Source organism: Furipterus horrens, unplaced genomic scaffold, assembly GCF_987537825.1.
Source record: "Furipterus horrens unplaced genomic scaffold, mFurHor1.1.pri manual_scaffold_10, whole genome shotgun sequence".
Taxonomy (NCBI): domain Eukaryota; kingdom Metazoa; phylum Chordata; class Mammalia; order Chiroptera; family Furipteridae; genus Furipterus; species Furipterus horrens.
Window position 1 is genome coordinate 21226475 of NW_028327180.1, and position 25735 is coordinate 21252209.

Below are 25735 nucleotides of genomic sequence, written 5' to 3' on the forward strand. Positions count from 1 at the left end.
TAACCAAACATGCGTTTCACTTCCACAGATCAAAATTTCCTCCTGCATCTCCATTGGATCATCCAGGATTCTTCCTTTCCACAATCTCAGAATTTCATGAATAACTAAAGAACAGACTAACAGACAATCACTGTCTCCATATCCATCTTCTGAAAACAGGGTGTTAAGACTGAGGCATCAACCCACTGTCCAAAGAAAAAAATTGGGATTGATGAGTACCTTCAGTAGGCCTCAAAAATATTTTTTTTAATTAAAATAAGCAAGCACGTTTAAGGGACAAAGATTATCAGTTAATTCAAAGAATAGAAGTTAAAAGGTAATCTGTTACTACAAGGGACTAATGAACACGCCTGGCTTTTCAAAGGCACTGAATGGATAGAACTGTGAATGATAACTGCCAGAATAACTGACAAATACCATTTTCAATATAATTTATCTTCATTGTCTCCTTTTCGTGGCAGCCATTCTCTAGACCAAGGGAAATAATCCAAACAGCCCCCTGGGCCACTGTATTTATTATAAAGAACTCCTCCCTGTCCCTCTCCTCCTCTCCTCTCTTCCCTCTCTCTCCCTCCGGCCTTTTCCTCCATACCAGCTCCTTTTACATCTTCTTTCCAAATTGATTTGTATTATTCAGAGGCCCCCACAGATTACCAAATTTATTCCAACAGATGTTTTCTTCAAGACTAAAGAGGCTGCAAGTATTTTTAAAAGATTTTTTGTATTATTAAATATAACACTAAACCGAACCACAGACACACAGACAGGCATACACACACACAACACACTCTTACATCTTGGACAAATAGCTCTTTTTCAGCTGCATGTTCCTTTTCACAAGAAATTTTACATTCTCTCCTCCCAACCCAGTCTGTAATAAATATTTATACACACTATCTCCCCACTTTATTTCTCAAATCCAAGGCTTGACGTGACAAAGAGAAAGAGTATAAGACAAGATCAAATTATTGTTGGAGAATAAAAAGTGAGAAAATACATAACAGAAAAGCACAGGGTAAGCAAAATAATAATAAAAAACAATCACATTTAACAGGCAACTAAATAACTTCATCTATCTTACTGATCCTTCTCCTTTACCCCCAAATGGAGCTTAATTATAAAATGTGTTGTTCTCAATGATCCTTATCAAACTGCTTTAAGTCTTAAGTCATAACAGCCAAAAAAAACCCTTAAGGACATGTCCATCAACATGCTACATAAATCTGTGCAATGGAATCCTCAGCAATAAAGAGGAACAAACTACTGAAACATGCTGCAACACAGATGAATTTCAAAAGTGTTATGTTGGGCCAAAGAAGTCAGTCTCAAGAACAACATAAACAAATGAACTAAATAGAACAAGGAGCAGAATAACAGTCAATAGGGGGGAGGGAGGAGGGAGAGAAGGGGGATAAGTAAGGGAAGGGTTTAATTAAAGAGCCTGTATGAAAGACTCATGGACATGGACAACGGGGAGGGATATGATTGCGGGAGAAGGGGTGGGCTGGGTGGGGGGGAGCAAAGGGGAAAAAATGGGACAACTGTAATTGAAAAACCAAAAAATAAAATTAAAAAGAATAAAATAAAAAAAGAAGTCAGCCTCAGAAGAATGCATTCTGCATGATCCCATTTATAAGAAGTTCAACAAAAGGCAAAATGTATTATAGTAGAAATCATATCACCGGCTTCCTGAAATCAGCGGTGAGGAATTTATTGGGAAAAGGCTTTAAGTTATAAATGCTGAATATCTAGATTTAGGTGTGGGTTAATGGGTGTATGCACTTAAAACTTAGTAAATAAAAAAGTTAAACCTATGGTATGTAAATTATACCCCAATAGGAAAAAAGTAATGAGGGCTTTAAGCACACACCAAGAAATTAACCAGAGGGCAGCGGAAGGCATTTATATATTATGAAACTATATTTTTAAATGGGAAATAATCCTATCTGATAGAATCCAAAACTTTTTAAAAAGTAAACAAAATCAAATGTATTTACATGACCAAATTTCTACACTTGTATTAATAAAGTTAATTTAAAATAGCAGCTTGTGAATGTTATAGAACTACACATGTTAAATAGCTATAGAATATTTTTTACAAAAAAATGAAGTTTTGCCCTGATTGGCATGGCTCAGTGGATTGGGCATCATACTGCAGACTGAGAGGTCACCAGTTTGATTCCCGGTCAGAGCACACGCCTGGGCTGTGGACCAAGTCCCAGTTAGGGGTGTGTGAAAGGTGGCTGATCAATGTTCTCTCCCTCTCTTTCTTCCTCCCTTACCCTCTCTCTAAAAACAAATAAATGAAATCTTTAAAAATAAATAAAATAAAGTTTTCATAAATTCTGTATCCTTGGGAAAGGCACAAGTATACTTAAATCAGATGATCTTCAGAAACACATTAATTTTACTAGCCTGACAATAGAATTAAGACATAAAGGTCCAAAAGGTAATAATATTTTCAAAAATTGCCTGTCAGCAATCCTAGGGTTTATGAAACCTATGGATGATCTCAAAGCAAATATGCCAGAGCCACAGGTTATTTAACAATGCTGGACTGTCACCACCTAAACAGGCTGGGAGAGAGGGTCCCTGACCCCTGACCAGAAGCCTGACACAAGCACATCCCACTCAGGCGCCACACCTAAACAACATGAGGTGAAGACCAAAGATCCAGAAAAAAATCCACCCAGTAAGGACTTTGGTGTATTTCTAACGTTTTTCATCCCTGATCAAATTACTACCATGCTGCTATGTTATGTCATGATCAAGAGAGTCATTTTTTGTTCATCAAGATAATGCCTTGTATGTAGATGAACCTACTTAAAACACAAATCATAAAAAAGACTCAACTGTGTGGACATCTTCAAGATTATACATTTTAATAATATAAAACCACAAGTAACTTTATTACTAATGCTTCCAGAGTACCTAGCTTTCCTCTAAACACAAACTTAAAAAACCACTTCAAGTCTGAGGTCCTTCGAGTTTAATAAGCTTCTAGATTTTCTCAAACTAGCTGACCTCAATGGCTTCTTCCATACTAATTTTTATTTTTTTAATTTTACATCTTTCCATCACCATTTATCCCCCATACCCTCCTTCCACCTCTACCCCCCACCCACCCCCCTAATCGCCCCACTGTTGTTCATGTCCATGAGTTCTGTTTTCTTCTTTTTCATATGTTCTGTATTCCTTACTTGTGTAAAGTAAAAGGTCATTTATTGGCATGACTGGAGAATGAATGTTCTAGTCAGATATTTTAATTCAAATTATGAGGATTACCACCACCACTACCAGGAGACTTCAGCTGCCCCCTGCAGCACCCCATTCAAACCTGAATTTGTCACTCATCCTTGAACATTTTACTTTGGACTGCATGCTACCCTCAGTTTAAAAAATATGTATCGAATGCTTGCTCCCCCATATCACTGCCTGTACTCCTGGCATCATTCACTTCTGACTCACACCTCAATCGCAACCAGGCTTGCAGTGAGTCCCCACGTGCCTCACCCCTTCATAAACCAGTAATGAGTGATGTTCCACAGGCTCTTATGTAAGAGAAAAGAGAATCAACCCCCTTGGACGGACAACAAAATGAGGCTTGGGGAACTCCAGGAATTTGGACAAGGTAACATGGTGTTTAACTAGCAAAGCCAAGATTCAAATACAGTCTCGATCTATATTTATTATACTTTGTTCCTTGTTAATTTTTTGTAGCATCAGGATTTAGCATAGGACCGAGGACTTAGCGGATACCTACTACACCCATGCCTGTGTATCTGATAGGGTGTCTTCAAAATACATCTTTTACATAAATATCCATCTAACGGGAACCTCAGGTCAACGTACATGTAAACAATGCAGAAATGCATGCGGCAAAGGCACTCTTTACCCACCTCTGCTCACCTGCTCACCTGATTAACCGAATCTCCCCATTCCCTCTGTAAAGTGTACTCTCTAATATGCTTGCAAACTTTTGCCCCTCGACCAGAGTTGCACTTTACTAACTTATACATGTTGGATGTGCTCCCAAATCTGTTTGTGATACCTGCGTTTATTAAAATTACATAATTTAAACAAGTATGTGTAACCCAATGAAATATGAGTGTAAAAAGAGAACTGTTTCTACGAAGACTAAGTTGACTGCTTTAGAATCACTTGACTAATGTATTAATGCAAAAAGAAATGTTTTAATCAAATTAGACATGGAAGGAATAAAAGAGGAATTGTATAATTTGAAAATGACTTCACACTGACATTTCAAGTGTCTTAGCTCTTGCTACTTAAAAAAAAGAACTGGGAAATGAGAACTGATACATCATTATGATGTGGTACGTGCAAGAAAGAGCACGTGGCTCTCAAAGCAGCTGCCCATACTTAGCTTTACAATAAAAAATTGGCATATAATTGTACAGTTACTTGTTTTAGGTTAAAATAAAATATTTAGAGTCTACACTACATGTTTTTCTTTCTAATGATTTCTCCACATTAATAGCCGTTTTTGATTAAGTGGGCAAACATATCAACAGGCCTCCTGCGATGGAAGGCCCTCCCTGTAATATCCAAAGGCTGAGAAGTAAAAATACATGTAACAAAACCACAAATTTAGCAATAGTAAATGTTTTAAAAAATTCAAGCTCCTTTAGAATTATCCAAAAATGTTAATCAACACATGAAATGAAGAAGAGTAAATCTTCAATAATTTTTGGATAATAAAAAAATTTTGAGTTATAAAAGTATTATTTTTGAATTTACAAACTCTTTTAGGCAACACTAGTTAATTACAACTTAATAGCTGCTGTGTGATGTTGAACTGATTACTTAACCTTCCTGAGCTTCCTCATTTACAAAATGGAGCAATACCTATCTAATTTGTTGGTGAACATGTAAAATGCCTCGTGCACAACTGAAAATGAACTAATGTGAAACTCTTCATATGTATATAAAGCCAAGAATTCTTAATAGTGCGGGAGGCAGAGAGACAACAAAGTACATGAATTCTCTCAAAGTGTATGCAAACTTTGTGCACATATGCTTACGTACACTTTACTTACTTGTTAAAGGATCCACACGTTTTCATTCAATTCTCAGAGTAGTCCATGACCCCAAGAAGTTTAAAAGCCTAATTTATAGTAGCCTTTGGCTTTACTGTCTGTCCCCAGAGTCATAAAGTTTATAAAACTGAACTGAAAACTCTAGACACAAGCTAAATTTAAGTTCCCCAAGAACAACCACAACAAAAAGTTGAATTAAAAGCACGGTCATTGTAAGATATATATCCTCCTTTTATTTCTCTTTTAAAGAATAAACAAACTTAAATTTACTTGGCTCAAATTATTTCCCAGCCCTGCTGTAAATAAACTACCCAAATGTAAAACCAAAATTTAAAAACTTAAACAAACAAAAAAACCAACGGTAAGTGTTGGTGGAAATCAAGTCTCTGGGTAGGGGCACTTCACGCCGCCCTGTCCAGGTGTCCTGTGACTCAGTTAAGCGAGCTGGACTTGCAGCTGCATGCTAGCTGCAAGCTGTTTCAGGTCACTGAGCTATGGTATCCTGAGAACAAAGAGACTTTGCTGAGTACTCCATTACTCCCTTGTCCTAGCATCTTGTTTGGAACTTAGCCTTAAGGACTTAGTTTTGTTTGTACCTAAGTAGTTAATGTTTGAAACCCAGTATCCTGTTTTCCCTGTAAGCAATAGGATGTGTATCCTGTAATTGGCACCCTCAGATTTCAATAAAAGGAAGGTGCTTGGTCTGCTCAGTGCTGATCTTGCCTGAGTGTACAGTAGCCCTCTGTCCTTCCCATTCTGTCTGCTGGAATTACTTTCGCGCCCTTGACCACAAGGACTGCAACAGGTAAGCCACACACAAACACGGAAACGGAAACCTTAACTAGCCAAGAACTAAAGCACCATTAGTTTTATAATACAATACAGTAATCATTGTTTCTTCTTTGGAGTTAATTTTTCAAATTACTAAACCCCTCATTCTGACTCAAAGTTAACAACCTTAACTTTAAACAGCTACTATGTATGTGTTTTTAATGTGTGTAAGAAGGAGGCTGTAAAGTACCACAGAAGGGAGCCTAAACTAGGAATCGGGGAAAGCAGGGTTTTGGTCCTGTTCTGTCACTGACCAGCTCTCACAAAGCTGGACCTCAGCATTCTACCAGACTGTAATTCTACATAAAAACATGCAATCCCAAAGTAAAAAACTAAGATACCTGCTATCCTAAAATTGCACTTCACTTTATTACTAAAACAGAAACTGACAAAATGGAGGTCACCTGACAAGAGATTTGATTCTATGTCTAATGAGAAAATATGCCTAAAAAAGATAAGCTTTTGAATAATAAGCTTTTGAATTACAGACACTTCTGTCCCCACTCTCAAGGCAGAAATACTCAGAGCAGAGCTACCGCTGGGGCCATTCCAAACTTTAGCTGAACATGAACAAGAACACCAGACACCTCCCACGACGCCACTCCTTTCCTTAAGGTGAACAGAACTTACAAGAAAAATTTAACAAAGTATACAGACAGACAAAAATAATGATACAGGGTAAACCCTGATTTGTATTTCATTGGAAAATGCTTGTTATGGAAAAGGCAGCTTATTTTAATTGATTTTCTTTCCAAATTGCCTCTTCCAAAACAAGTTTTTCAATGAAATATAAAATAAGGCTTTACATACCAAGATACCGCCATGCTGTAAAGACATCCCTCTTCCTACATAAACATAAAAAAAAAACCTATATGAATGTTAAGCATTTAATAAGCAAGCCAAATACAACCCTGAATGTATTGCTGTAGCTACACAATATATAAGAAAGGCAAATCAGTGTGGCAAGAGGTTTTCTGAAAGGCTGTGATGACTGATACTTGAGGACTAGAACACAATACTTATTAAAGGAAACCTGAGAGGGGTCCTCCACCACATGAACTACTACAAACAGCATCCCAGGCTTATTAACTCACAGCCTAGTCTCTTAGGCCTACATTATCTTTTTAATTTCCCCACGTGGAACACTGTGTGAATCAAAGAAACCAATCAGTAATTCATTTGTTGTAGGTCAGATATAGAACACAATGAGGCCCGTGCATTTAAATTATTAAAAAGGAGCAAAAAGAAACCCAAGATTTTCTTGTTGAAAATAATGTCTTGGAATCCAACAAATAGCATAACTGTACAGAAAAGACCAGAATGAGGTAACATGTTGGGCTGTCATCACATGACACATACCAAACACTTCCTGCCATGTTAACAAAAAAATTCACTCAGCACCTGATTCACAACTTTACACATGACTTCCCTATCAAACAAGGTTTTTCAAATGCTTGAGCTTAGGAGCAAGACTTCCAAGCAAAAGTTAATGAGGCCATGTGGGAAAGATCACCACTGCCAATATTTCAGATCTAATAACAATAGCAGGTCTTATCAAGTTAAAGTGCAAAGACATCAATCTCCACATTCAAATATTCTGTAGCACATTTCCACTAATTACAATGGACAAAAAATTGAATCCACAATTTCCTATTTAGAGATTATGTCTTAAGAAGTTAGTCCTAATACTTCTTGTGGTCCTCAAAACAGAGTTTACCTGTTGGAAGGAGTATAAATAAATAAAAACTTTTATATAGATGACAATTTGGAAAATTTATCAAAAAGTAAAATATGCATATACCCTTTAGCTCACCAATTACATTGAGAAATCTATCCCATGAAATTTTTGGATGCAAATGTAAAAATGTTCATTCACTACAGCATTTTGTAAAGGTGAAAAATCGCATACACTGATTAACAAATGGGGTACCACACAAAAGAATAAGCTGAACCCATACGTATGGATGTATAAAGAACCCCAATGAAAATTGCAAGCTACACAACAGGTAAACGTATATTTATGTCAAGGGAATTGTGTATATGTGTAGTATAACTGCACAGAAAATGGTCTGAAAGAATTCACACCAAATGGAAAAGAAAGTGGATCAGTGTGAGTGGGTTGGGGTGGGCATGAAGGGAAGGGCACTTTCAAAGACACATTTGCACTTTCTACGCCATATACATCTGTATTTTTCAACATCTACATCATACAGATAAAACATTTGATATTTATAGAAAGTAAGAAAGATGCATGTCTAATTTTAGCTAAACTCTAGAAGCACCTAAAGAGAACACTGAAGTAATAAAAAAGTAAAGCTTGCTGGTAGTCAAAAACATCCTTTGTAGATTTTAACCTTCCAGGGAATAAAGACAAATGTGGGCAGTATCCATCGGTGGTTCTAAGTGACTATGACGGTGTTTCCTTATAAGAACAAATGTCAATCAGAGAACAAAGGGATTTGCATCTTAGAAATTTAAGAATATAAAAAATACTGACATAGAAATATTATTAAAAAGATATAATCATTCCAAATGCCTCTTAAAATACAGTTTTAACAACGAATTCAATTACTTCGGTACAATACATATATATTCTGGGTGGTATGCACTTTTGCCTTAAGAAAACTGGTACACAATAGAGCACGAAATGGTCTGCGGTGTTTATCTTACCTGTACGTTTTCTTCTGTAACCTGGATTTCTGCAGTGTAAACATAATCGATTAGCATCCTCAGGGTCCAGCCATCTACATCTTTTATTCGCACTCTCTTTGCTCGGCTCTCACTCATCTCACCTGAAACACAAAGGAGTTAAGAGTGACACTACAGTGGGACACTGCTGCGGAAACATCAATGCCAGGACACACTGATCCATTTTCTTGCCACGCACTGTACTCAGTAAGCAACTCATCAGCCACTTCTTGCAGGCCTAAAACAGTCCCTAGCTCCCCTAAAAGCTTACCTGAGCAAACCATAAGATGTACTTCTGTCACCACTTGTACCTGAAAAATCACATCACAACAATGAACATGCCACATGTCTAACCGCATAAACTATATCACCTGTGTCATTACAGGTTTGGCACCCAATGCTGTCCATGGTTTTTTGGGGTTTTTTTGGGGGGGGCGGGGGGGACATTCTTCTGAGCAGTTTTGTTTTCCTTTTGGATTTCTAGTCATGCCCAGAAGAGTCACAACCTTACTCCCTTCGGCTAACAGAAATGAGCACTTGCAGAGAAGGACCCATTAGGTTAGCAACATCCATTCAACAAAAGCACACCAGTGCCTGCCCCAGACACACATGGTCTGCACTGGACACAGAGGCTCTGCCATCATGGGCAGGGCACATGAGAACAAGGTTATAGAATATGCTGAGGGAATGCAAGACACCAAAGAGGGATCACCAAGGGTTATTTGATGGCAAAGGCTTGTTACAAAGATTTTCTCACCCAAGTTCCATTCCTGTTTGTCATCCGTGGTAACTTCATCCTGAAGTCATCTCATACCAGCAATGATTACTAAAGCCAGATACCTTTCTATATCACTGCCTACCAAAAAGTGGTACAAGCCCTCCCTCCCAATACTCACTGAACTAATTCAGTATTCAGGGATCATAAACAAGATCCTCCCCTTGTGAAAGAAACGGGGAAGCCGAAAGGAGAAGGGATGGCCCCTAAACCCAAGGGACTTGGGAAAATAAGAAGCAGATTTATGTGTGGACAACAAAATGACCCGACACGGCAAGCCGTAAGCAATCCAATGGTGGGGAAAGACAATTAAAAATGGCAAGGGCAGTCTAAAAACAATGTTGAGAGCAAAAAGATTGGTTTCTAAAACTCATCAGATTTCAGAGATAAAAGAAGAAGCATGAAAAATGATGCTGGTGTCCTTCACCCTCACCTTAATCAGGCATCTCCTATTACAAAAGGAACACAATGACCTCAAGATTTCTTAAAAGTTCATTTCTTTTTCAGATACAGTGCACTGTCAGCGACTGTAAACTATCAGAAAAACCTATCGCTGCAGCATTATTCACAGTGGCCAAGACATGGAGACAACCAAGATGTCCTTCAAATGATGACTTGGTAAAGAAGATGTGGCACATATATACAATGGCGCACTACTCAGCCATAGGAAAAGATGAAACACTGCCATTTGCGACAGCATGGATGGACCTTGAGACTATTATGCTAAGCAAAATAAGTCAGAAAAAGCTAAAAACCATATGATTTCACTCATATGTAGGATATAAAATTAAAAACTCACAGACACAGACAACAGTATGGTGCTACCAGTGGAAAGAGGGTGGGGGTACAGTAAGGGTAAAGGGTGCCAAATAAATGGTGACAGAAGATGACCTGACTTTTGCTGGTGGGCACACAATGCAATATACAGACGATGCATCGCAGAAACTATATGATCTCATACACTTGAACTATATGATCTCATTAACCAATGTCACCCCAATAAACTTAATTTTAAAAAAGGAAAGCCATAATTACACAAAATTCTTTTGGAAACACAAAATTCCTTTGCAAACACAAACCCTGGGAGGAAAGACATAATAATAGTGATGTACATATAACTGCATGCTTCCCTGGAGATTATCTCTGACAAGATTTCAAAAAGAAGCTATTCTCCTAAGAGCTAAAATATCTCAAAAATGACCTTGCTAATTCCCAGGGGGGGGAAACATCCATCAGTATCACAAGGGAAGGGAGCAGTTAAAAGAAAAAGGTACATATGTCTATACAAAAGGAAGACTGGACTATGTGTCTGCTGTTAAAGCACATTTATTTTCCCCCTTAAAGGAAACGGGAAAAAGAGGGTTGAGGAACATGGAAAAATAATTCTTTATCTGCATATAAGGTATCTTCCACTATCCTTTAGATCCTGTGGAGAGACTACATTTGTATCATCTGGAAGCTCTTTTCGTGATTCCCACGTGGACTTTTTTTTTTCCTCATCCTCACCCAAGGATATTTTTTCATTGCTTTTAGAGAGAACGTAAGGAAGAGAGAGAAGCATGGATGTGACAGAGAAAACACTAGGATCATACACTCCCAGACTGGGGTCAAATGCTCCCAGACTGAAGATTGAACCTGCAACCTAAGTATGTGCCCTGACCAGGTTTTGAACCCGGAACCTTTCGGTTACCTGACGACACTCCAACCAACTGAGCCACACTGACCAGAACTCCCGCATGGACTTTTAGAATTAGCCACATGTAATTGATCTAAAGGGTCCCTGTGATGTGCATATCCCTGCAGGGCTGGGGCCACACAAACCTAAAACCATGTATCTCCTTCTCAAGGAATGAATTCACCCCTCGGGGTTTAGGCATGACTGAGCTTAGACAAAAATATTTACAAATATAACTGAAAAACAGTCCTCTACCATGCCATTTTTACTACTATAGTTTTTAACATACTGTTGTAAGACGCACTTCACTAATTCATATATTCCTTATGTCATTTTAAATATAAACTGTTTCTTTCACCAGAAAAATGTGTCTTATCTACTTTCAGTAAATTCAATTCCAATCATACACAGCTTCAGAAACATTTTAATCTTTACTTTTCATATTTACAAAAACAAATAGTTTACCACAGATTGCATTATAAGTTGAAAAATTCCTGTACCACTAAGAATCAAAACACACACTAAAGAGTTGTAAAAGCTATTTTGATCTAATTCTAGTTGTCACATAGTACCTTAGTTATTACCCTTTGCTGTGTTCACAGAGAATTTAAACAGTATGTTTTGTGAGATTTATTTTTGATAATGCATTTTTAAAAAGGTATCCAGTGATACTGTACAGAGTTCATCTTGTATCATTTTTAAGTCCCCATATTGTCTGACTAGTGTTGGTTTCTGTGTTTTTGATCATGTAGAAGCTATACTAAGATATCCACAGACACCGTCACTGAAAATTTGACAGTCTCTCGCTTCTTCTTCATCCACCCATCCATCCCAACATTCACCAAAACCTGCAGAATTAACCTCAGATAGATCTCAAATCAATCCTCTCACCTCTCCATCCCTCCTACCACTGAGCCGCCGGGGCTCTCATCACTCATCACCTCTTGCCAACACCACTGCAGGAACCTCCTAATTCCTTCCCTGCCTCCAGAACGGACTCCGCAGATCTGACAGCAGCACCCAGAAGCCTTCACTGCTCCCATCCAGGCATGCACACCCCTTCCATGTCCGCCCCTGCTTGGCGATCCAGCCTCCTCTCTCTCCCACTTCCAGTCTTAAAATATACCAAGGAGGAACTTTTTGTCCTCCTCCCCATACACCAAGCAATTTCCTACCAAGATGCCTCTGTTGAGCTTTGTCCTGTCTCCCTAATCCCTCATTCCCCAGGCTAATCCCTACATATTCTTTAAATTTCAGCTGGGATCTCTCCAGGTAGCCTTACCTGTTGCTGACCCAAGCCTGTGTTAGGCTCTCACCCTGAGTACACTCCACTCTGACCTAACAATACTGAGTTCCCCCCACCTGAATTCTTGAGCCCCTGGAGAGCAGGGATGACATCTTTCTTATCTCTGTATCATGTAATGCCTGACATATGGTAAAGAGCTAATAAATAGTGGTTGGATAAATGAATGACTAGAAGAATGAAAGGTAAAACAAGTTCCAATTTAAGATGTAGTGTCTTTACTTAACATAATTAATAACAGTCCAATTAGTCTTGAGCATGGATATTCTAGTCATGAAGGATTTTCATCAACAAACAATTGCTGACATCCAGCAAGCATTCTAGGATGAGCTAAGCAATTTCACTAGTGAACTCTGAACCATCTCTACTTTTTTTGAGAAAAGAAATGAAGTCCTTCAAATTGCAAATGCTTAAGGATAAAACTATGAATAGAAACATTTCTATTTCAGTGACCTCTAATCAGAACTCCTAAAGCCCAGTACAAACTGGTAACTTTATCCATTCTGAAGTTCTAAAAAGTAAATAGGTTTAAGAGGGTAAAACATAAAGCTCATTTCAATAATTTTAAAAATTCCGTAATCCTAGTTTCAGCTATTGTTTAGCACATAAAACAATTTCAGAAAAAAAACCATAAAAGTATAACACATAAGCTTCTAGTATGCTTACCCTAAGAAGTAAATGAAATAAATAAAATTTGTTCCATAACTCCTCAAGTTCCACTTGTCATTTATGTTAACCATTACTGCCCTTTTGTTTGCTATTAGTCTTACGGTACAAAGAAGCTACTAACACATACATATTCCCGTCCCGGCAGGCCAACCTAAATGCCCCTGCCAGCTGCTCTATGGGGGTCACGGTACACAGCTCCCCAGTTCTGCAGCTAATCGGAGGCAAGTATGGGAACTGCATTCCCCTTCCAGTTTTGGTCTAGTCTGAGTAACTTCTGGAAAAGGTTTCCTAGTTTCTAAAAGAGAAAAAAAGAAGAGACAATTTTCCTCCTTCCTTGTAATGTTGGGTCCCCTCTGGTAGGAATCTTGCATTCAGGAGGGAAGCAATTTTATGAAAAACATTTTATTGATGACAGAGGGGGGAAGAGACAAAAAGAACTTATTCCTGAGGAACAGCCTCAAGTTTCAGATGTGATCATGCCTGGTGCTCGGCCTGCTTTCCAATAATGAGATAATACAATTCCTTACTATTTACACCGGCTTAAGTGGAGTTTTCTATTAGGTGCAGATTAAACATTCTAATTTATGCTTCATATGCAACACCCTATTGCATTGCCTTCACAGCACTCAGTGATTATCTTTTTCCATTTATTAACCTCTTCTCCCCTCCCCAACGGTAATCATGAGTACAGAGATCTGTCTGTCTTGTTCATCTCTATGATCCCCAAAGCCTAAGATAATGCCTAGCACACAAAGATGCTCAATAACTATTCTTTGATGAATGAAAGCATGAATCTTAGACAAATATAGCCATGCATACAACTTTTTAAAGAATATCACTTCTTAATCATTTAAATGATAATCTATCTCTTCCTATTTTAATTTACTTTATTGAATTATGTTCAATATGACAAAAGAAATCATCAAAATGCATACACGAAAAAGGAGTAAAAATTAAAATTCAGTATTTCCCCACTATGTTTCAGATACTTTAGCCTCAAATTTGTAAGAGAAATAGCTTTTTTAATTCCACATCTGTAACAAACAAGTAACTTAAAAAAAAAAACAACAACCACCCAACTTGACACATTCCTTCTTAATTAACAGTTAACTTAGCCTGGCTCTAAACAGGCCCATACTTCAATGTAAAAACCTGGGACTATATCACAGAATTACTTTTCACCTCCCTTCTCCATCCAAATACTTGGAACTAGGATGAGTAACAAAATTCATTTTTAGGTGATATAATTTGAATGAAAAAACTCACCTACAGTTTATGGGAGATTAAAAACAAGGGCCAAAAAGGATCAGCGGCATATTCTTCATTTTCTAAGAGGTGAGTCATAGGAAAACAAGAGGAGGGTAACACCCTGTAAACACTTCTGATTATCCACTAAGCAAGAGAATATAACATTCGTGGTATATGACAGAAGGAAAATATACAAGGTCTACTTGTTGGCCTTCACAATATTTTTTATAATATAACAAGATTTCAGACCAAGAAAAGAGACAGTGACTTATATTGTAGCAAATTTTAAATGAATATAGTATGTACACTAAACCACCTAGACCAAATCTCGGTATCTTCTTTATCTAATCTCTGCCAAACTGTTGACTACTCAGTGGATTCAGAAGAAGAAAAAGTACAAAGATTGCCAGATAGGTAAACAGTATCTATTATTAATGAAGAATCATAAAAGTCTAGCCCATTGAGCACATGAAATGATGCTCAACATCATTAGTTACTAGGGAAGAACAAATTAAAACTACAATAGATGATGCCGTTAAATGACTACAATTAAAAAAAAAGACAGACAGTAACAAGTTTTGGCAAGGAAGGTGGAGAAATGGGAACCTCTGTGCACTGTTGGTGGGAAAAGAAATTGGTACAGCCACTATGGAAAACAACATAGCAGTTTTTTTTAAAGTTAAATATAAATTTACCATATGAACCAGCCGTTCTACTCCTAGACATCTATCCTCATGATGAAATGAAAATATTTGTCTACACACATGTTCATAGAGCATGATAGCTAAAACCTGGAAACAATCCAAGTGTCCATTAACTGGTGAATGAATAGTCAAAATGTGTTATATTCATACCATGGAATCTATTCAACAATAAAAAGGAAGAAACCAATGATACATACTGTGACATGAATAAACTTCAAAAACATTATGTAGGAATAAAAATGTTGTAAAATTGATTTATATGGTGATGACAGTACCATCCAGTAAATTTACTAAAAATCACTGAACTCCACACTTGAAATGGGTAAATTTTATGTAAATATGCCTCAATAAAGTTGTAAAAAATAATGAAGGTACTCAATTCACACTATGTGCCAAAAATTAACATAGTACCCCTATTTTGCATCAACCTTAGCACACAGCAATCTAAAATTTGACCAAGTATTCTCAGGAAGAAGTAGGGTAAAGTCCAAGAAGTACTCACCTGCCAGTTAACTGAGATAAAAATAAAATGTTAATTAAAACATACAGAAAGAAAAGCCCAGATCAAAAAAAAATATCCATTACTAAAATATATCGTACCTGTAAACATGGCGTGAAAATAAGGACTACAGGCGGCCAGCACCACTCGATGAGCAGGGATTTCCATGTCTTCAGCCACAATTGTGACATCACACAGCAAATTTTGACTATTTATAAAGCAAAGAGAAAAAATTTTTAAATGATACTAATAATATATGTCCCAAGGACCCTATGCAAAACTGTTATAGTAAAAGCCCACTTTTCTGAAGTTGAGACGGACTGGAAACTACCATCCTTTAGAACAGGATCCCTAAACAGGAAATGCATAAAAAGTTGTCATGACAAAAGACTGGCTTGCCTTGGCCCTTACTCAGACTCTTACCTTTGTTTAACAGAGAAATATTTCTAACCTTGATTACTGATTTCTTAACCTAAAGGAAATTACTGGCAACAAACCATCACTGGACTGTTCAAGAAGAGGATGTCTGAATTAAGAACAGCATCAGAAGAAATGGCAAATGGCATTCTGACATTAAGAGGAAGACACAATCAAACATGTAGAAAACTGCCCTGGTTGGTGTGGCTCAGTGGATTGAGTCATCAGTTCAATTCCCTCATGTCATCAATGGCTGAAACAGGTGTGGTGAAATCAAAAATCCTTTCAACGCACCTCAAACATCTGCACACTGAATCCATGTGTATAGCATACATCGGTCACACGTGGCCCACCTCTACTATTTTGCCTATTTCCTCCAACCGTGGCCTGCCTGCTTCTGTAAGTTTCTAGTAGCTTATAAGCAACATTTTCACAAGAGTTTAACCAAGCCCTGGGAGTTTTCTACTTTTCCACACTGCTTACAAACTTGTTTCTGTGGAGTTCTTACCACAACTTTTCAGAGAGCCAATGGGCATCTATTTGCCCCCCAGTCTAGGAGGAGCTGTACAAAACACCATCGCCCGCTAGCACCAGTGAGGACTGCAGTCCTGGGCCTCACTGGTAATGAGCTCGCTGTCCCCTTTAGACTGAAGTAGCTCATGGGTGGTATCGCTGCAATGGCTCACAATGCTGTAGGAGACATCACACAGGTCCCATGTTAAGAGTCATAAGAGGTGCCACAATGTTTCACTGATCTGTCATTCCTCCACATCACTAATTTGTGATTCCTCCATCAGCATGGAGAACTGACAATGTCTACCACCTGATCTGATCTGGGAATATAAAAGCACTCTTCAATTCTATCAATTCCATGGGTTCACAAATAACTAGGGTGAGAAAAGTCAGCAGTATTTTCAGGAGGGTACAATACAAGAGCTTCACTTTCATGTATTATCTCATTTAGACCCTACCACTATCTAATGTGGTAGGTAGTATTATGATTTTTTACACACAAAATGTATAGCTGTGGAAGCCAAGGTTAAAGATTAATAACCAGCCTAAAGTTCCCACTAGTGGCAATACCAAGATTCGAATCTACAGAATCTAGCTCCAGAGGTCTCTTAACCACTACACAAAACCACCCAAATTTGTGCTTTTAAGACTTGTTAAAGTTTGAATAAAACAGAGAATAGAAAGTATAAATTATAAATAACACCAAATTATTATTTGACATACTATATACTAAAGCTATTTTTTTAAGTTCTATATATAGTTTAGAAAAGGCCCAATTTTAGTGGGTTTTAGCACTACACTACAAGAGTATTTAGAAAAATCAGTTTCTTGCTCATTCAACAAGGCATTGTAGGACCGTCTCTGCTTACGGAGACTAGCAGAAAAGGACTGATAATCAGAGATTACAGGACAGAGTGGAAAGCGCCCTTGTAAAAATGCCATGGGAATAGGGGAGCATCTAAATCATACTGGTGGTCAGAAAAGGCTTCCTGTCGCTACTGACCTTAAGCTGGGTTCTAAAAAAAGTAAATGTTAGCTGGATGAAGAAGGAGCAAGAGAACCCCAAACAGCAGCACAGAATATGCTGCTGCATGAAGACCCGAAGCAGCAAAGCCCAGGGGGGACCCGTGGAACGGGACCGAGGGCATGATCACAGCGGAGAAGGGGCCGGGACGGTGGTCGGCAGAGTGGCACACATCTCTCGAGAGGGCCATCTGCATTTTCATGCTGTGACCAGGGCATCTGGGCACAAATGAGACATCAGTCAACTGCATCTTGATGCCAGTTTTCCTTTTGTCAGTCATCCCTCTCAGTGCTCTAGTTTCAAAATGGAACTGAGGTGGAATTATACTTGAACACCTCGAAATCACATGACTAATTACATTCAGCTTCAATTACAATTACTCATTGATTCAAACCTTGTAGCATAACATCTGCTGGGTGCCATATAATTAGCTTGGTCTTACCAGCTTATTAGCTGATGTTAGTTAACTAATAAGGTAAAAGCATTCCCAAACTAGTAATATGCAGCCACGCCTTGGGTGAGGTCATGTGGAGTCTAAGGGCCACATTACAAATGAACAAATTAAATGACTATGGGATGAGAAGAAAAAGGTCACAAACAGAACATCTGGCAATAAAAATAATAGAAACTTGTTTCAGAAGCCCAAACCCAGTCTACATGGCAAGTTTTTTGAGTTTACGTTCCTGTAACTTCAAATCTAATACAGGATGGACTATGGGAGGCAAAAGCTTTCAGAATGAGACCCAGCTGCTATTTAGCAAAGTTTGCATTTATTCGCTCATTTATCAAGTATTCAGAGTGACTACTGCGTGCCAAGCACTAGGTCAGTTTACCACAATAAACAAGATAATGTCCATGATAGCAAGGAATTCACAGTTAAGCAGGGAAAAGATAAGTCATCCGGTACTAAGATGGTACAAGGGTGGGTTGTCTGGGAACACACGAGAGCCATCAAGCCCAACTTCATGGCGGCTTTGGAAAGAAGTTGCTTCTGAACTCAAATCTGAAGAACAGGAGTTACACGGACCTTATGTAAAACCCAGATGGCACAGAAAAATGAAAGTCACTCCATCTCCTAAATGAAATGACATGAGAACGGGTCCTTCTTAGGGAAAAAGAAAAAGAAAAAAAACTGCTCTGAAAATCAATAAAACATGCCTGAACATACTAGGATGTTATTTGGTTTTATGATACAAAATGAATTAATTCCTAAGACTAGAAAACCTATCACTGTTATGTATGTATCTTCTTAAAGTAAAATGTGCCATCCATCAGGCTCTGAGACATCAAAAATAATTAGTAGTCACAAGAATCTCTTGTAGAAACAAGAATTTACTTTCTGCTGGAAGTGGGGGTGGGAGGCAGATGACATGGCATCTGTCTGCCTTTCTTCCCCGGGTGCCAGGAAAAATCTGGAGGCGCTTCCTGCCACATTGCGTGCAATCGAAGTAACAACCGAGGTGCCAGGCTGGGGAGAAGCGCTGTTAGTCAGCGTTCACAAGGCAAACAGAAAGCACAACCCTGGAATGTGCCCCAGGTCATCTTGGAAGAGCATCAGGTGTCAAGACAAAGAAACAAGGAAAGACATTTTAAGAAGGGGGGAGGGGGTTTAAGAGGTCAGAAGCCAAGGAAATTAAAAGCTGGTCAGGAAGCAGAGGGGAGCCAGATGCTGCGGCTCAGGCCACAGCTGCATCACTGAGTACCGGCTGCCTGGACCGTAGGGGGATGAACTGTTTTAAAGGTGAAAGGTTACCTGACTGGTCACTTCAATTGGTCATATTTAACCAAACCTCCTATAACTGACCATGTCATTTAACAGACAAGGCAGATGCAAGCTGACAAAAATGTCAATGATCTCGAAGAACAACAAAACTCCAAGACATGGGCCACTGCTGTCTTTCTTCCTTTTCTTCTTAAAACTATGACGATTTGAATTTGAATCTGCGGCATTTCGGCACAAGGAGAAGCCAGATGTTGGGTGTAATGAGACCCACCCCACTAAGAGTCGAAGAACAGCACAGCTCCACAGATCTGCACTCCCTGACTTTCAAGCAGGAAGCAGGAAGCAGCGACAGTCAACTTAAAAAGTTGGAGGAAAACCTCCTACTACAGTCAGTGATTGAGAAACTGCTTTAAACTAGTAAGGGGCCCAGAAGAGAGAATCTAGCATTCTTTTCAGAAAGAATCATTAAAGCAAAATAACAGTGAAAACTGACAAAAATGGAGCCACAAGAAGACATGAGGGAAAGCATGCTACTATCTGTAGGGAAGGAAAGGTAACATCTCCTGATTTGAGGACCTGCAAGAGTACCTGGTCACCGCTGAGAGGTGAAAAACTAATTAGAAATAAAGTGAAAGGCGGTATTTGGGACAGAAAAAAGATGGCAGGGAGGGAGCACAGTAGAGAGATGTGAAGGTTAAAAGATTCGAAGGGAAACTAATGCAGAGGTGAGTTTCTAAACATGTGAGTGTAAAGCTCTACTACCTGGTAGAAAATGTAGAATACATGCAAAGGAAACTTCCTTGTTGAAAGTTTTGTTTTTTTATAAACTTGGTGAAATAAATCACAAGATAAATACTCTTAGTTTCAATAATTTTTAAAAAATAAGTCAAGCTAAGATTTTTCTTGTTTTCTGGTGTAAGACGGGATGTTGAGGCTAACTCTGAAGCGGCACAGTATCTCACGCATGCTAATTAGTCAGCAACATGAAGAGAACAAGAAATAGAGGTTGTATTAGTGAATTCATTTACTATCACCCATTTTTCACATTCTTTGAAATGTTTTAATAATTCTGTCCATGCTCAATTAGCAGCATTTAAAAAGATCAATCCCAAGTGCTTAAAAATCACTGTAGAAGATTAGCAGTTAAATTGAGATTGTAATCTCCAAAACGGCCCTTAAAATTTCTAAACAAACAAGCCCGCTTGATTTGGGGGTTCTTTCCAACTGTTCTGTCCTTCAGGGAATGTTTTATATTCTATTCTAATACAAGAAAACAAAAAAACCTGATAGTATTTTACTATAGAAAAATATACACATTTGAGCGATAAAAATTTCACATCCTATATAATTTCCTAAAACCTCTTGTAAAAACAATGATATAAAGCTATGAAGAGAGGGGCAGGCTCACTTAAGTTTCTTGTTTAATTCACTTGCCATTTAAGCAACAAATTACAAACAACCAAAGAGCCACAACTCACATTTCTCACCAACGCACAACAGATAATTTATCCTATAGTGATCTGGGGCCACAAAGTCTAAAAGCCCTGAGGGGAAAAATACTAATAAGCACTCCATTAAGAGAGTTCTGTTATTTAAATTATCTTCTAGAATGTAAGAACTGCTGTTATAACTGAATGACTAAATATCTGTGGCTTCTGTATGATCTATAAGGGAACATTTGAATTGTCTCATACGAGTTATCCTTGCTGAAAACTTCTAACTCCTAAATATAACTTAAGGATCAAAATTATCTCCCTCCTAAACAAGTAATAGGTTGACCCCTACTGACACTCATTAAAATTTTTAAAGCTCAAGTACAGCTTTATCCTATATCCTAGAAAATCGAAGTTTTGGGTTTTATTTTACCCTTTGTGTGCCATGCGTAATTTGAAATTTGTATCAACATGAGAAAAAGTTATATCAATACATAACCTGAGGTAAAGAAAAAGAAAACAAAACATAAAATACATATTATTACATTGTTATTTACATTTATAGCCACCGAAAAGTGTCACTGGGAGCGACGCTGGCACTTTTGGGAAAATTTGTCAGCGTCGCTCACAACGACGTTGGCACTCAAAGGGTTAAAATTTATTTAAAGGTAAAATGCTACCTTTGACAGTTCTTTTTTTTGTCATCTCAAAAAAGTTCACGGTCTAATGTTCTCAATAAAACTTAGTCTGTTTCTTTGTCTCCTCCAGCAACCCAATACAGTATAAAGATCTACAGTATTGGCTTAATTTTGAAAATGTTAATACTTTGAGAAACTCCTCCCCGACCCCCAACCCATGTTTGGAAATTTAAAGAGATGAATTTCCCACCAGAGACATGTTGCTGGACTCAACCTGTCCTGTCACTACACTGCCAACTGTCCCTCTGACATCATTACTATTACAATGCCACTATCTCTTCAAACACCTTCACTGATCCCCACTGCCCACAGGATTAGGTCCAAAGCCATCAAGCCACTTAAACCTGCCACAAGCCTGTGTTTCTCTTGCTTCCTAACCTTTTCTACAGACCTCCCTGTATGAATTCTTGATTCACTTTATCCAATAGGTCATGTTTATCCCCTCCCTAGCTCATGCAATTATCCAGACCAGGCACTTGCCTGTTCTCTCCCGTCCTTTGTATGAACCCTCCTGTACTCCCATCAGGCCCTGCTGAAACCACCTCTGTAGATCATTGTGGATTTATCCTGAGAGTCCTTTTCAGCACCCACATTTTGCAAACAATTTTCCACCACTTCATCCTCTTCTCTGGCTTCTCGGGCATCTCCTGCAACAATCTAGACACTTGAAGGGCATGGGCAAGTCTGATGCTGTTTTCTGGCTCCCAAACAGCCTTTTGGGCATGCTAGATGATTTTAAAGGAAAACTGGGTGTTTACAAATACTTCTTGAATACACTCTTTAGAAGTGATTGAAGGATTTCTAATCCGAATAATTTTAAGTTATTCAAGCTTATATTGGGCTGAGACAGGGAGCTATATCTGGGTCTCCTCTATTTAAAAAAAAAAAAACTAGTTTAAAGAAACTGTAGCATTTCTTTTCTATAAGCTATATTAATTCTGTAACTTAAACTTTACAAAACTGCCCTCCCACTCACACAACTACACTTTACACCAACTATAATTGGAAAAAAAGTGACTTTTACTCCTTAAATTCCACTTCCATCAGCCAAAAGTTCATAAAACTCTCTGGCGCACAGCTGTTATTATAGCGAGTAAAGGGGACAGCCCAAGAGCAGAGTGGTGAGAACAAGGAAGTTCTCCTTTCCCAGAAGTCAGGAAGTCCCTCTCGGCTGCCCTTTCCTGGCAGCAAGAAGCTGAGGCAAGGGCAGGATCTAAGAAGTGACTTTCACCTGTACAAGGAATAGGCCATTTCAGATTTTTTTTTTTTTAAAGACTAGTTAAATTGGCTATAAGGGGTAAAAAAGAATGGAATGGTATTAAATATCCCGAAAAAGGAGGGTGGGGTTCTAAGAAATCCCAAAGAGGGTTCATTTTTTAAAAACACTAGCAGTTGATGACTTCATTACAACAATCCTGGCTATAGATCTAGCAGCCAACACGCCCCAGCTATTCGAAGGTCATTCTTTGTTCTGAAAATCAGCATCAGCAAGAAGGTACTATTTCACAGCCATGTAGTTCACGCCCCAAATGGAACAAATAGGAAAATGAAGGCTACAGCTAAATAATTCTAGGACAGGGCAAGGATATCACATGACCTGCAGGTAAACAGGAAAAATGTCTCAGGCTCAGAGAATGTCAGAGCTGCAGTGAACCTTAGACTCTACCCCAACCACTCCCCTCACTTTATAGTTGAGGCTGAGAGAGAGGCATTCACACAATACCAGTGGAAGGCCACAGCGACCCACCCTACAGCCTGGAGGGGAAATGTGACTAGGACTATTTAAAGTCAGTTTTTCTAAACTTTTCAAAGAAAAAGAAAAGCTGTTAAAGATCTCAGTCACAAAATAACCTGATTATTCTCCCTACTTTTCTTTCAGTTCCACTTAGTAACCACTGCATTTTACATTCTAATAATTATCATTGCAGTGAGATTAAAATATTGAAAACGGCATGGCCACATGTGCTGGGTAAGCCCAACTATATTTTTTCACAAAGACTAAATGAAAGCCTACTTACTGAAAATGTCAGAGCAAGACTCGGCTGCAAATCAGACATCCAATATTCAGCTGAACTTTTCTTGCCCCTCTCTCTCCAATCCACTCTCCACCCAGAAGCCAGTGTGTTCTTTTCAAAATACATATCTGATCTCACAACCCTGCTTAAAACTTTTCAGTGGCTTTCTCTCACGGTACCCCCTAATAAAGACCAAAATGTAAAAGGTCCTAAGAATGCTGGCCCTCTCCTACCCACGCAGCCTCTTCTCTTGCTATGACCCCCTGCCGTCTGTGACCCCTGGCCATCTGTGCCCCAGCTACTCTTCCATTCCTCCAGTGAGGCAAGCTCCCTCCCACCGCAAACTTGAGCACTGCCATTCTCTAGCTGGAACCCTCTTCTTTAATCTCTCCCACTCCATCTGGACTTCATTTCTTTACCTCTATTTCCTTTCAGATCTCAGCAAAGCCTTCCTTCTTTCATAGCTCTCTCCTATCTGCCTCTACAGGCCCCCTTATAGCACTTAGTGCCATTGAAATCATGTGTGAGATTCTTTGACTGATTAATGCCTGCTTCCTGCAGTCAACCATAAGCCTCATGAGCACAGCAACCATGTCTGTTCCGGCTCATCATTGTATTCCCATCACCAGCAGATATTTATTGACTCTTCAATTTAATTAAAGAACAAATCAACAAATAATGGACCTAAAGATGAGCTTTTAGGAAGACATGGCATAGGGGCATTAAGGGAAAGTTCCGGTCACTCCCTTTTTAGCCCAAGCTTTTAAAATACATGTAGAGTACTTTTACAAAGGGAATGATGAAAAAAAATGCATGTCTTTCAAAAAATGCTAACAAAACTAATATTGTTCATACATACATTAGTCTTTTCATCAAAAAAGGAAAAGCTAATCATATTTCAATCCACTTTTAAAGTCATTCTTTTCATTAAAATGACTCAAAACACTTGACAATTACCTAAGCAATGGGCAGGTCCCCAAAATTACTACCACCACCACCAAAGAGTGCTACATTTTTCTCTATCTAAAAGTTTTCTTTCCATATTCTTTGCAATAAGTTAGAAACCCTAGACCACCAATGTCCAACAGAAATATAACCCAAGTCACAATTTTCTAGTAATTATTTAAAAAGTAAAGTAAAATAAATTTCAATAATTATTCCATTTAACCCTAAAAATCCAAAAATTATCATATCAAAATGTAATCAACATTTAAAAAACTTACTAGTAAGTATTTTGCATTCTTTTTCTTTTTTTGTACGAAATCTAGGAAATTCATTATGTATGTTCTACTTACAGAACATCTCAGTTCGTAGCAGCCACTTGTGACAAGTAACTACCATACAGAACAGAGCAGGCTTACACCACTCACACTTCTGATAAATTGTTTGCTTTCTTTCTTACTTTAAAACATTTGCAGAAAAAGCTTTTAATGTTCTCTGTATCAAACAAAACATTGAGGCAAGAGGAGTATATTTACTATAAACATCTGAAAAATAAAGAGAAGACACCCATGTTTACATGTATGTTAACAGAATGATACCTTCTTAATTCATTCAGGACTTTAAAAGCTTTCTTCATATGCCAAGGATTCACTGTCACTGGGTAGTGTTTTTCAGTATTATCATCTTTTGAATCGAGACGCTTCTGATGACCCTGCTTTGTGCATCTGTACATAAAAGAAAAGAAAAACAGAAAAAACCTTATTAAAGATCATTTAGTTCCGGCTTATCAGGCTGCAAGGGATACGATGAATGCCCTGCCACACTTATTTAGAGGAAGTCTCACAATATGTCCAAATGTAAGATTAAGAAACAATTCAGAACGTTTTCTGATGGTCACTATGACTTCAACAAAAAAGTAGGTAATTACCTCCCTGGTGTCAAAGCTCTGTCAAACCTGAGCACTGAAAACTCAGTAAATGTGGTTCAGCCAACAAGTACCTCCAAATAAAAAGGCTAAGAAATTATCCCCTCCACTGGAAATTACTGTAACCTGCTTTTACAATCTTCTATAGTCATACAGTACTTACAAACCAAGGCAGGAAAAAGATATTTTACACAAATTTCAGAAACTTACCATCTGATTTGAATTTTGTTCTCTACTTATAAGGTTATTTATCCCATATACTATTTCAAACCTACCATATCAAGACAGTAGTCATGTTAGCTAAAGTTTATTGAGTATTGACTATATGGCAACAACTATACTAAGAATTTTTCTTTTACTGTTTGCTTAATCCTCACAACTTGGTGAGCTAATTACTGTTATTATCCCCATTTAATGGATGAAGAGATTGAGGCCAAAAATAATTTGGGTAACTTGGCTTCAAATGACAGAGTAAAAGGTCTGTCTATGACTCTCAATCTCATTCTTTTCACTAAGGTTCAATATAATTTCCTACATTTAGCATTGGATATTTAATTTCATATTTAAGTTTAATTTTTAAGAGCACAAGGTTATAT

At 38.1% G+C, this 25735-nt stretch overlaps 1 protein-coding gene across 1 annotated transcript in view; it reads right to left on the minus strand.

Moving 5' to 3' along the window:
• KLHL2 (kelch like family member 2) overlaps positions 1-25735 on the minus strand; it is an 85130-nt gene that overhangs the window by 47202 nt on the left and 12193 nt on the right. Inside the window, exons 2-4 of the mRNA XM_090288725.1 lie at positions 24814-24939; positions 15551-15657; positions 8559-8680 (exon numbers count right to left, since the gene is read on the minus strand). Of these exons, the coding sequence (XP_090144851.1) occupies positions 8559-8680; positions 15551-15657; positions 24814-24939 (355 nt within the window). The remainder of the gene's footprint in view (positions 1-8558; positions 8681-15550; positions 15658-24813; positions 24940-25735) is intronic.